The 13,618-nt window shown below is 39.6% G+C and overlaps 1 protein-coding gene across 1 annotated transcript in view; it reads left to right on the plus strand.

Moving 5' to 3' along the window:
- The window catches only part of PAI1 (phosphoribosylanthranilate isomerase 1), a 150,507-nt gene that overhangs the window by 28,560 nt on the left and 108,329 nt on the right, over positions 1–13,618 (plus strand). The window contains exon 2 of the mRNA XM_089410969.1: positions 3,313–3,701. Within this exon, the coding sequence (XP_089267095.1) occupies positions 3,313–3,701 (389 nt within the window). The remainder of the gene's footprint in view (positions 1–3,312; positions 3,702–13,618) is intronic.

A 13,618-nucleotide genomic window follows, 5' to 3' on the forward strand; every position in this document is an offset into this window, starting at 1 on the left:
ATGCTGATGGGAATATTCCAAAGCCAAAGTTAGAAATTTGTTATAGTACAAATTGTTTAATTGATATTCCAAAATTTGATGGTGACCCTTCTGTTGGTCACTTAATTGCCTAGTAATCCAACATAAATTATCAACCAAGAGTTTGTAGACTTTGAGATGCTACACTATATGTGCAGAGTTTAGGGTATCAATAGGCTAACCTAGGCTAGAGGATGGAAATAGAAAGATATTCATATAGAAAGTAAATCTAGGAGATGTCTGCTATGTGGGGCTTTAGTGTTGGCCCCAGGGTCCCTTCACCACAGGTTGCAATCTTCCACATTGACCTATCAGAGTGTTCATGTAGCCAAGGAAGGATTACAATGCGTATTATTGCCCTTCAGAAAGGAATCCCACTTCTACCAAACAACAATTTAAATGTAATCAAGGAAAGGGAGAAACAATGAGATATGGTGATCATTGGGGTTGCCTACAGATCCCCTATTTGACATGACATAGGCATGTCACACTGGCTGAACCAAATGGTTAGACAACCAGGAGGGTTACAATGCTTGGCATCACCCTTCAATGATTGACCTTATTCCTGCAAACAACACAAATGTAAGCAACAAAACGTCCAATGATCAGAGCGATAAGTAAATGGTACAGTCAACCAAGCTACAATCTATCTATCAAAATGAAAGAAAAGCAACTAGGCTATACTACATTACAGAAAGGAAAGGATTAGGGCAGCATGGGCCGAGTTGGTGGGCCCTCCCAACTGGTGCCACACTACCTATGAAGCTGCAGAAGCAAAGTTAATTTAGACCACCAATGATCTCAACTCCAGAAATTAGCATTTGCATTAACCCAACAAAGATTTCAGAGTTACATATTTGTCATAAGCAATTTTCCAAATGGTCAGACTTCAAACTACAAAGATTTGATAGCCTCCTCTCTGCAATATACTCTACTACAGATCTACAACTATCCTCTCCCCTCTATTCTGCCCATACAATTGATACAAAAGGCAAAGGGGGTGAATTGAAACCGATCCCACCAAATCTAGACTGTCAATTATGGACAGATTTACAAAATATTATCTTTACTTGTTTTGGGTGGACCTTGGTTGAAGAAGAAGCTCACAATATGATTAAACCTGATCTTCCTAACATATAACCTTTTGAAAGTGGCTTGATTCAGTTTCTTTGCTAATTGGGTGCTCAGTTTGGGGACAGATGTAACAGTAAACCGTGAACGCCTCTTGGAAGAACTGCACATAGCTCCCAAATCACGTACTTTCTGGGGAAACTGCTCTCAAGTCAGCTAATTGGCGATGTTTTGCACAAAAACCCATGTTGTCGTTTTCTCAGATTTTTCTTTGTTTCCTTGTAAATCGTGCCTAAATTTAGTCACTTGATTCTGTTTGACACCAGTTGTTTGAATTCTTGATCATGAGCTGGAGCCATGTGGAGTCGAGTTGGGCGTGAATTAGGCAACATGGATCCATGTTATCATCACTAGGAACAAAACCCTTGTTGCGAAATTTCTCCTAGAGCTGCGGAGATATGCCAACCTCAGAGGCTGGTTACAGGAACTGCATAAGAGATATAGGAACAGAGTTAGACAAAACCTTCATTAGTAAAGCCAATCAAAAGCCTCACTAATTCGTTAAAAATAAAGGAAAATAATGATATTCAACTATGTTAACATTTGTAAGCTTGTCATGGTATATCTACGTAGAAATGTAGAGAGGAGCTGGCTGGAGTTCATGGCAACTTGTCTAGGGAGGCATTGGCCACTCAGGATTGGAAAACCAGTGCATATCCCAGATGTGGAAAAAACAAATAGGGCACAGGATAAATTCAATGTTGAGTTGGTGAAGCCCATTTTGGACTTGCATGAATGGGAACAGGAACCTTGGTCTGAAGTAATCGTATTGCAAATGAAGTAGCTTAAGCTGGAAGCTTCAATTTCAACCATTCAGGACCTGCTCGTCAGTGTAACTAGTTTCATCGATCTCAGAATCTTATTCTGGAATAGTTCCCAATGCCCTCAGGACACTGCTGTTAACTCTTGGAATGAGATTGGCTCTGTTACAGAGGTGGATTTGGTTGCAAGCTTTTGTCTAGGGTTTTAATTCGATGTCTGAATGTTTTTTAAGTGTTTATTTCTTTTAGGGCTGTATATAAAACTCTATACCTGCAAGTTTTGTAGCAATAAATCTTGGTTAATTAAGAGATGCGGGATGGTTGTTGTGTCAGATCTAAATTTCCTTTTGAGAACTGCTAAAGATGACTGTCACATTGTAGTGCAAGCTGTACGTTTAAGGCCACATTGATTTTTTTGATAAATCAAAATCTAGCTTTTAATTAAAAGAAGAGAATGAGTGGTTGTTGGGGAAACGGAAGATGGTAGTTGGCATTTATAGGTTAACTCAATATTAAAATATTTATGAAAATCCTAAATAAGTCATCCTTTCTCTGTTATTAATTTATATTTTCTTCTTCCCAGAGGACTATTGGTCACATTTTGTCAAAATCGATGCCTCACCTTAAATGGGCTTTGGGATAGTGTTTGTTGGGCCTCAAAGGACAATTCACTCTTACTGCTCTATCAGTAGGCCTTCAGTATATATGTAATATCTAACACTTAAAAACTAAGGGGGTATAATGAAAAGCAAGGGGAAGAATGCTTTTGGAAAAAGGTTGAAAGTTGATAGATGCAACATGGCCTTATCACAATAAAGCCCCAAATTCAGTAGGCAACCTCTCTTAAAATTTGAAGCTATCTTACATCTAATTGCAACTTGGGCTTCCATTTCTCTCTAATGCTTAGAGATATATGTTTTATAAGATAAAGATAAGATAATATAATTTATTAATGTCCAACAAATGACCAAAATACTCTACCATTGTTATTTGCTAGATTCTATTGTAGAGAATGTGATGCTTGGGATAGCATGCAAATACTCCAGGGATGTATACATGGAATAGATTTTGTATGAGCATGATTCAACGCATTTTTTATTGTTGAAAGGGCTGAGACTCTTAGTACCTGAGCCTAGTTATGCATTTGGAAAATGTAATCTTTGCTTTTATGTGTGATAGAAATTGAAATAAATGCAATTTATCAGAAAGAAATTAAAAATATTGAGTATCCACTCTTAGCAAATATAAATAGACTGCAGGAAATCAGATAGAAGCAAACATATTTTTTTCTCACATTCTTACTCCCCTTAGTTTAAAAATAAATCATGCATATAGTTAGAGTTTAGGGTGATTTATAAATCTATTCTAATTGCATAACAGAGTGATGATTTGAAATATTCAGGTTTTGGCTGGAAGAAGTCAAAAACATCAAAGAAGATTTCCAGTGTCAATGATAAGACAATATGTATGCATTTACATGCTGGTAGAGATTCTTCAGTAGGCATGTTTTCTTCACTAGACTCGGCTGTAGATTCTGATGAATCTGTTCCTCTGGTAAAGATGTGTGGGATTACCACTGTCCATGATGCAGTTCTTGCCGCCGAAGCAGGTGCCAAGTTCATAGGGATGATTTTATGGCCCAAGTCAAAGAGATCAGTGTCACTAAATGTTGCAAAAGAAATTTCGAAGGCTGCAAGGGAGCATGGAGCGGAGCCTGTGGGAGTTTTTGTTGAAGAGGATGCCAATGAGATTGAACAAGCATGTGATGCAACTAACATTGCTTTTGTACAGGTAACAATAATAATAACATGACAGTAATAGTATTGCTTTTTGAAAATGCAGTTCTTGACAGGATTTTGCTGTAATAAAATCCTTTTTTGGATGATTTGAATATATTGCTTATTTACAAGTGTCACAAAGTACAATTTTATAGCAAAATAATGTATCTAGCACCTGTAAGTACAGATTCCTGGGCATGAAAAATCTAGCAAACAGGGCCTGCAAACCTTACAACTTGCTCCTATGCGCTGGATGAATCATGATAAAACTGAATCTATGTGCTTCTGTATGCAGAAGTGACTAAAAGATGTAGCAAAACCCACTTACTTACATGCTACATGATAGCAGTCATATATAAACCATCATTTTGTTATCCTTCTTCAATATAGCAGTTTTAAAATATTTTTTCTACATTGTTTCATGCTGAATGCAGTTCGATTTCATGTTCATGGTGTTCCAAAACGCCTCCAGACATTCTGCTCCAAGAGAGGAGTCATATATGTATAACTAAACCAGCATATCCATTCTTTTTTTGGACCACATTAAGGCATATTTATGCAGTGCGTTACCCATATTTTCTACTAAATTAATTTTGGGGAGTTGCACAGTGCAATATATTTAGTCTAGTATTGTTTGCTGGTGCTCCTTGATGGCAGAGAAGCATACGGCTTAGGTAACACAGAGGAAGCATGCACGTTGTTGGTTTTTCAGAGCATACATGTACAAAAAGGCACTGGATAAAATTTCACACAAAACTCTCTTAATTCATATTGCATAGAATACACATTTATAGTACAAGATTTTTTCGGCAGGCAAGTCAAGAAAAATGCATAAGTCTTGTTACAGTAATCAAGATGAATAAGTTAAACGACACCCTTGTATATTTATGCCCGTTTTGCAGTATGAAAGCAGAGCCACAAGCAGCTGATAGAAGCGGATTTATTCCCCTTTATGGACAAATCGAAACCTACAGGTTAAGGATTTAGTGAATATACAGATGCTCAGCATTGATAGGTGTTGGCCACTCAAATGTACATTTGAGGATTAGTCAACTACCGCATGAGCAGAGCACACCGCAGAGCAATCCATCATGGTTAGAAAGTAAGAATTTTCAGAATTCATCATCATCATCATTCAGCTTCTGGTCATCAATTGTATTCCAAATTCTGCAACCCTGCGGGGATGATGTAAAAATGATTATAGTATGATGAAATGAAAGCCATGTAACACACCTAGGTAGCTTAAGATTTTTGCTAGAGTTTTTACTCTAGCGGTTTTTTTTCCTTAGCTCATTATTTGTGTTTTTCAACACAAATAATTGGTTAAGTTTTTCTCCCAAATATCCTCCAAAGTTGGAGTGAGGCTTGATGGTAAAGTCTTAGGTGAGTCCCAGTGTATAAAAGCAATGTATATTACCATACTAGATCATGTCTATAGTCTTGTAGAATCTGGTTATGTCAAAGTATTAGTTTTTAATTATTAAAAATTTCCACTGGTCGGGATTTTTAATAATTATTTGATGTAAAATGTAAAAAGTGTTGTCTATAGAAGTTGTAGGTGGTATGAGTACTCAAAATTAGACCTCAGCTCCTCAACTTTCTATCTTGACATAATTTGAGGGTAAACAAATGTGTTTTAAGTTTTAACTCATTTCCTATTTTTTTTTTCTTTTCAAAACCTGACAATTAATTAGCCAGAAATTACCCATAAATTAAAATGAAAGAAAATTAAATTCTCTCCAAGTGGAAAAATGATTTAAAATTGAAGTGGACTTTCCCAAGAAAGAAGTCGAGTCAAAAAGTTGAGGAATCTCCACAAATCAAGCAGGAAAAGTCCCAAGGAAAATTTGTTGGTCCTTCATAATGGCTAATGGTCCAGAAAATCAATTTTCTCAAGGAAGATGGTCCAAGCTTGGTAATTTGAATGAGAATTTTAATTTTTTGAGGAGAAAAAATTGGAAAGTATTTTTTGGTGGTCCAAACCATTATGACAATCAATTTTAAGTCCATCTGTCCACTCCATCAAGTAAACTGGCTAGTTCTCCTAAGGATCTGCATAGGCTCATCAAGGGTTGAGATCGATTTGACACAGATCAATCATCCTTTTCCTTGGATCTAGAATTTTCCACTTGGAGAGGCTCTTCCTCTCATTTTTTCTATAAATTGAGCTCTAGCTCCTTTGTAAACACATTGTAATCAAACTCTTGGCTCTGGAAGCTCTGTTGGACTTGTACTAAGTATTGTATGCATAATAAAGGAAGTCTTTGGGGGTAAAATTTTAGTGGTGTTATTCTTCCATGAATATGGTAATAATTTTCTGATTTTGTGCTTAATATTCTACTGGTAATAAGTTATTTGTTATTTCCATTTGCTATTGTAGATTTATTGGTGTATAGTTATCTTGCACTGGTATTTGGGTCAGAGGAATACTCTAGATCTGGATGTCCTAGTGGGTTTTTGGTTGAACCCCTAGAACTTACTTTTCATTGTACTATCTAACCCCTTATGGATCTAACAATCTATTTTGGAATTCTGTAGAAATCATTTTGTGAATCAGATCTTGAGCGTTCGGGGACATTTTCGGTTGAACCAACCAACTCTCAAGCATAGGAGTGGAAGAACCCACATTGATCTCTTTCAGATGCTTATCATTTGAAATTTTTGCAGGGGTTTCTTGGCCTTAGCTTGTGATATAATCTATTTCTAATTTATTTTTCTCAACTATTGTGCTTTTACTAAATAGATCTAGCTATTTAGAGCTTGTATTTTAATACCCAAGAGCGGAATTGTACTCACACTCTTTTGGCTTGTAGATCAACAAATTTTGTCTATATTTTCTAACCCTATTGTATAATTTTTTCTCGTGTATATCCTATATATATTTTTTGGATTTTCTCTTTCTTTCCTTGCAAATCTGAAGACAAGAATAAGGGTTTGGATTGGGATTTCTTGAAAATATTGTTTTGCTGGTGAAAGGCTTGAGGATCAAAGGAAAATCAAAATTTTTGAGGCCAAACCCTCTTCTCTCCTAGACGTCTAGGGTTTCTCTTTGTAAATCTAATAATAAAAGGAGAAAATTTTCTTGAGGGAGCGTGGGGTTTTGCCCCGTGGTATCCCTTCTCATCATTGAGTAGGAGAGCTTCATGATTGATTGATTCTTAACTCGCTAGATTAGTTTTGTTTTTGAATTTAGATCTAGTTTCTCTAATCTAATTTTCTAGTTGCTCATTGTTTAATTAGCTTAGTTAGATTTGCAATTTGAGTATGTTAAAATTGGCAACTAGGGCAAAATTTCATGTGGGTCATCTTATTCATGGCTGATAATATTTTTATTAGATTCCTCTCGGCGAGAGGTGTAGGATTAATATAAATATCATCGATTCCGATAAGTATTCACGAAGATATGAATTTATTTTGATTATGGAATTATTATCAAGCCGACCTACAACTCATGTAGGCTTAGAAGCCCAATAGTCGCATCTATTCAAACACCAACGTTGTGTATAAATATAAGAGGACTTTTCTTCATTTGGACTCACTCATCTCATCACATCTCTCTCTCTACTGCGCAGAAAAGGGTCTCTCCCTCACACATGTGAAGCCGGAAGCTGTTGAACCTGAAGTTGCAACTGCAGATCCAAATTTTGACCAACGTTGACCATCAGATCTCCTCCTTAGAACTGCGCTGTAGGTCCATCTGGATCTCCTCTGAAAGCCGCAACTTTTGGTGGTGGAATGAAGTCAATCCGACGGACGGTTTGCAAGATATCGACTGCCCTAGTTTGAAGCCGGAAACTGCCGAAACTGAAGCTGCAACTGCAGAAGTAAAGATTGACCTGCGTCGACTATAAGATCTCATCTGAACTACGCTGTAGGTTCATCTGAAACTCCTCTAGAAGCCGCAACTTTTGGTGGTGGAATCAAGCCGATCCGACGGTCGGTTTGTGAGATATTGTCTGCCATAGTTTGATGATGAAGCCGCTAATGCTGATGCTGCTGATCTAGGGTTTGCTACTGTTGATATGAATCAGATTTATTGTACTATTTCTCTCTGCTGAATTATTGAAGATAAAAGAAGATTTGATCAAAGGGTTTCCCCACACATTGTGGGGTTTGTCTCTGGCTAGCCGCCACATCTTGTGTCTCTTGTCTTGGCTTGTTTTCTGTCGATCGTTTAATGTTCTATCTGCACTTTACTTTATGTACATGTGATTGCTAATCTGTGAAATATAATAAGAAAAAGAAGTAAACTGTTATAAGCATAGAACATACCATAACTTAACATGGTATCAGAGCTGAGGTGAAGACAAAGCCCAAGCAAGAGCAAGAGCAAGAGCAATCACCGAAGAGAAGATTGACAAAGCTATCCTAAAAGAATGATGGGGTCGTCAACACTCTTTCCTGCCGAAGACAAGCTCCGTGAGAAAGCTGACTATCACGGGTGGAAGATGTCTATCGATCTAACCCTTGAGGATCAAGGAGTGTTGGATCATGTGAGGCAATATTGTTGTGCCTCCATCAAATGTACCTCCTGCTGCCAGGAACAAATGGAAGAACGGAGAAATTAAAGCGAAGAAGATCATCCAGGACTCTATCGACAAGCGCTTGGTGGCCTACATCTCTGATCTAGACACCTCCAAGGAAATCTACGATAGACTGGTGAGTTTATTTAAAGTTAATGATGCAAATCAAGTTTTGTTTCTTAGAAATACGCTGAGGGAAGTCAAGAAGGGTAAGGATGAGAGTATGCAAGCATACTTCTTAAGAATCACCGAGATCAAGAACGATCTCCTATCTATTGGGGAGACTATTACTGACAGAGAAATGGCAGTCACAACTCTTGGAGGATTACCATCCGAATGGTAGGTGTTCAAGACTACTCTTCTGAATAATAATGTAATTTCTGGTTTCGAGGAATTAATGGCTAGATGCATTCAAGAAGAAACAAGGGTAGAAGAGCAAGAAATTCCCTTGCCTAAAGGTCCTCCTGCTGCTTTTTCTTCTCATGCTAAGAAAAGAAATTCTGGTTCTAAATCGAAAAGAAAGGCTGGAACTAAGGGTGGGAGAAAATGACGATGTTTCATTTGCAATAAAGTAGGTCACTATGCAAGGGAATGCCTTGATAGAAAGGACTCTCACCGTGACGATGATCAAAATCCCTCTCATGGTAATCGAAGGAATGGAAAATTCAACAGCAAAGGTAAAAGGAATGCTGGAAATCAAGGAAGAGGGCAACCATTCAAGAAGGCTAGAAATTCTAGGTATGAATCTAACACTGTTGTAAATAAGTAGGCTGAATATTATCTACCAGCTGCTCTATCTACCTCTGCTCCTTCGGACTCAATGGGAATTTGGCTCATTGATAGTGGTGCCTCAAGACACTTCACTGGTTACAAAGAAGTACTCCATAATCTGGTAGAGAAAGAAACTAACCTGGAAATTGTCCTTGGAGATGACATGAAATACCCCGTGAAAGGTGTAGGCAATGTTTCTCTCAAATTGAATCAAGGTAATACGATTTAGTTACAAGATGTATTATATGTACCTGATCTCAAAAAGAACCTGGTATCCATCTCGGCAATGGAAGACAAAGGCTACAAGGTAACCTTCAGCGATGGCAAGGTACATATATGGAAAAATAATGTTAAAGATGCTTTCACTCTTGGGTTTCGAGTTGATTCTTTATATCAGGTCGGTGGAAGTCCGCTAGGTGTCATGTCTTGTGACACAACTCTTTAGTCCGAACTTTGGCATCAGAGGTTTGCCCACCTTCATTACAAAGCTCTATCCGATGTAAGATAGATGGTAACAGGGATGCCCGAATTCCAAGTAGAGAAAGAAGGTGTATGTCCGGGATGTGTCAAAGGAAAGCTCAAAAGGGGACCATTCCCTTCAAGTCAAAGCAAGACCTCCGATATATTACAACTAGTTCACTCAGACATATCTGGTATGATGCCTGTGAACTCCTTGGGAGGATATTCATATTATCTCACTTTTACTGATGACTATTCTCGAAAGACCTGGATATACTTCTTGAAAAAGAAGGATGAAGTGTTCTCTTGGTTTCGACACTTCAAAGCCCTAATCGAGAATCAAACCGAAAAGAAGATCAAGATCTTAAGAACTGATAATGGGACTGAATATGAATCTAATGAGTTCCATGATTTTTGTAAAGAGGCTGGCATCAAGAGGGAGACTACTACACCATATACCCCTGAACAGAATGGTGTGACAGAAAGGAAGAACCGCACAATTATGGAAGCTGTTCGGGCCATGCTACATGATCAAAGACTTCCGAAGTTTCTATGGGCTGAAGCTGCAAACACTGCCGTATATGTACAAAATCGATGCCCTCATCAAGCATTGGGTTCCAAGACTCCTGAAGAAAAGTTCACCGGTAAGAAACTTGATGTTTCTCATTTTAGAATTTTTGGAAGCCCTGTATATTTTCATGTGCCGAAAGAGAAAAGAAATAAATTGGGTGCATCTGGAAAGAAGGGAATTTTTCGGGGGCTATGGTGAAAATACTAAAGGCTATAGAATCTATGTAGTCGGCCGAAGGGAAGTTGTAATTAGTCATGATGCCACCTTTGACGAAGATATGGCTCTCAGCAAGGTGAGCAATCTTTCGACTTTGAGGAGCTCTCAAGAAGCCGACACCAGGGAACAGAAAGAAAAGGATGATGAATCAATGCCTGATGTAGAAGAACCCATGGATCCGATTGATCCTCCTCCACATGAGCCTTCCTCTTCTAGGAAGAGGCCTTCATGGCTGAGGGGGCTACTTGATGACGCTGAAGGACATGTTGCACCTCGAGGAACCTTTCGTGAAAGTAAGAAACCTAATAGGTATCAGGGATACCTGACCATCATGAGCACAATCATACAAAATGAGCCTTCATCATTCTCAGATGCCGTCAAGCATGAAGTATGGAAGGATGCTATGACCGAAGAATATGAGTCTATCATGAAGAATGATGTCTGGGAAGTAGTTCCCAGACCCCAGGACAAGACAGTTGTTACTTCCAAATGGCTTTACAAGATAAAGCATGCAGCGGATGGAAGTACGGAAAAGTATAAGGCTTGTTTGGTTGCTCGTGGTTTCTCCGAGAAGGAAGGTATAGACTATGATGAGATATTTGCACCTGTTGCCAGATATACGACCATCCGCTCGATCATAGCCCTTGCCGCTTCACAAGGATGGAACCTACATCAGATGGATGTCAAGACTGCGTTCTTGCATGGCTCGATCAAAGAAGAGGTCTACGTGGAGCAACCCGAAGGATTTGAAATCTATGATCGGAAATCTCATGTATGTAGGTTGAAGAAGGCTCTCTATCGGCTGAAGAAAGCACCTCGAGCATGGTATGAGAGGATCGACAGCTACTTGATGAAGCTGGGATTCACTAGGAGTGAAGCCGATCCTAACCTTTACTTTAAGGTTGAAGATGATAAACCTGTCATACTGGTGTTGTATGTGAATGACCACTTTCTAACAGGTGCAGATCCTCTCATTCTCAAATGTAAGAGGGAGTTGGCTTCTGAATTTGAAATGAAGGACCTAGGACTGATGCACTATTTCCTAGGACTTGAGGTGTGGCAAAATCTAGGAGAAACTTTCATATCTCAAGGAAAATATGTGGTGAAGATATTGGAAAGATTCGGTATGGTGGACTGCAAGCCTGTAACTACCTCGATGGAGCTTGACTTCAAGAAGTTAAGCGGTAGTGCTGCTGGACCTGTTTTACGAAATGCTACCGAGTATCGGCGACTCGTCGGAGCATTAATGTTCTTAGTGAACTCCCATGCAGATATATGCTTCGCAGTTAACATGCTGAGTCAACATATGGTTGAACCCCACCACATACATTCGATTGGTGCCAAGAATCTACTGAGATATCTTCGTGGCACTATCACTTATGAGTTAAGATACACTACCGGAGATGTGAGACTATTTGGATACACAGATGCTGACTGGGCAGGCAATGTGGAGGACTGTAAGAGCACTTTTGGGCGTTGTTTCTCCTTGGGATCTGCTTCGATATCCTGGATGAGCAGGAAGCAGAAGTCGGTGGCCTTGAGCACCACCAAAGCAGAGTATATTGCTGCCAGCATGGCTTCCTGTGAGGCAGTTTGGTTGCGAAGCTCTTTAGTGAGATGTTTGGATTTACATTGGGTACCATCGTGATCCTTTGTGACAACCAGAGTGGGATTCGTTTGTCAGAGAATCCTGTATTTCATGATCGCTCCAAGCATATCGATATCAGATACCACTATATTCGTGATATGGTGTAGCGGGGAGCTATAAGGCTCCAACATATCGGTACAGATGAACAGGTCGCTGACATTCTGAGAAAACCCCTTGGGAAAGTAAAATTTCTGACTTTCCGAGAACAACTTGGAGTTGTTCAAAGACCCTTCGATGAGGGTCATGTATGATGCATTGAGCTCTGGGAGCTCCAGGGGGGTGCGGGGTGCTTCTTGGAGTAGCATATGACCACAGGATGATTCACTATCCCCTGGTGGTATACATGTACACCCTGTGGCGACATTGTAGCAGGATTGATGTGTTCTCCTGTGAGGCCTGGATTGATGTGTTCTCCATGGCAATTGTAGCAAGATTGATGTGTTCTCCTGTGAGGCCTGGATTGATGTGTTCTCCATGGCGGCCTGGATTGATGTGTTCTCCATGGCGATTGTAGCAGGATTGATGTATTCTCCTGTGAGGACAGGATTGATTAGTTCTCCTGTCGAGGCATCCTACCCATGCAGTCTAGGACTCATGGGAAGTACCTCTCATCTGATCAATGAGCAGGGAAATGAAGTTAGGGACCATAGTAGTACCGATGGAAGCATCGTTGTATCTACCGTACTCCCTACGCTAGGTTGACGTCCATTGATCTGGGATCAATGATACTGGTCTCAAACCAGTGGTAGGAGTTGTACCATACTATTACACTGATTTCGAGTCGGTTGAGAGTCGAGACTGGTCTGGGACCAGTGGTACATACTCTGAGACTGACTTCGTGTCAGTGCAGTACTAGTCTGGGACCAGTGAGAGTGGTACATACTATGACGCTGACTTCGGGTCGGTTGAGAATGGTCTGGGACCAGTGGTACACTCTCTGAGACTGCAATACTGGTCTGGGACTAGTGGTAGGAGTGGTACTTACTATGAAGCTGACTTCGGGTCGGTTGAGACTGGTCTGGGACCAATGGTACGCACTCTAAGACTGACTTTGAGTCAGTGGAGGATGACACTGGTCTGGAACCAGTGGAGTTGTACTCACTATGACGCTAACTTCGGGTTGGTTGAGATTGGTCTGGGACCAGTGGTGCATACTCTGAGACTGACTTTGAGTCAGTATGATACATCCTCGATCATTTCTTCTTCTTCGTAATTCAGACAAAAGCAGAGCAGAACAGAACAATGCAAGAACAAAGTAGAACAGAGCAAAACAATACAGATAAGTATAGGGCAGAACAAGACAAAGCAAAATAGGCAGAATAGAGCAGAGCAGGGCAAGGGATAGGCTGTACAGGGCAGTGCATTTGATGGATGAATAGTAACGACCGATAGACAGATTGCAGATAAAGTTCTCCCTAGTTGAGAGGGAGTGTTAAAATTGGCAACTAGTGCAAAACTTCATGTGGGTCATCTTATTCATGGCTGATAATATTTTTATTAAATTCTTCTCGTCGAGAGGTGTAGGATTGATATAAAGATCATCCGATTTCGATAAGTATTCATGGAAATATGAATTTATTTTCATTATGGAATTATTATCAAGCCGACCTACAACTCATGTAGGCTCAGAAGCCCAACAGTCACATCTATTCAAACACCAACGTTGTGTATAAATATAAGAGGACTTTTCCTCATTTGGACTCACTCATCTCATCACAACTCTCTCTCTCTACTGCGCAGAA

Source organism: Pinus tabuliformis, chromosome 3_1 (assembly GCF_031772625.1).
Source record: "Pinus tabuliformis cultivar Carrire ecotype Pingquan chromosome 3_1, CPIR1, whole genome shotgun sequence".
NCBI classification, from domain to species: Eukaryota; Viridiplantae; Streptophyta; class Pinopsida; order Pinales; family Pinaceae; genus Pinus; species Pinus tabuliformis.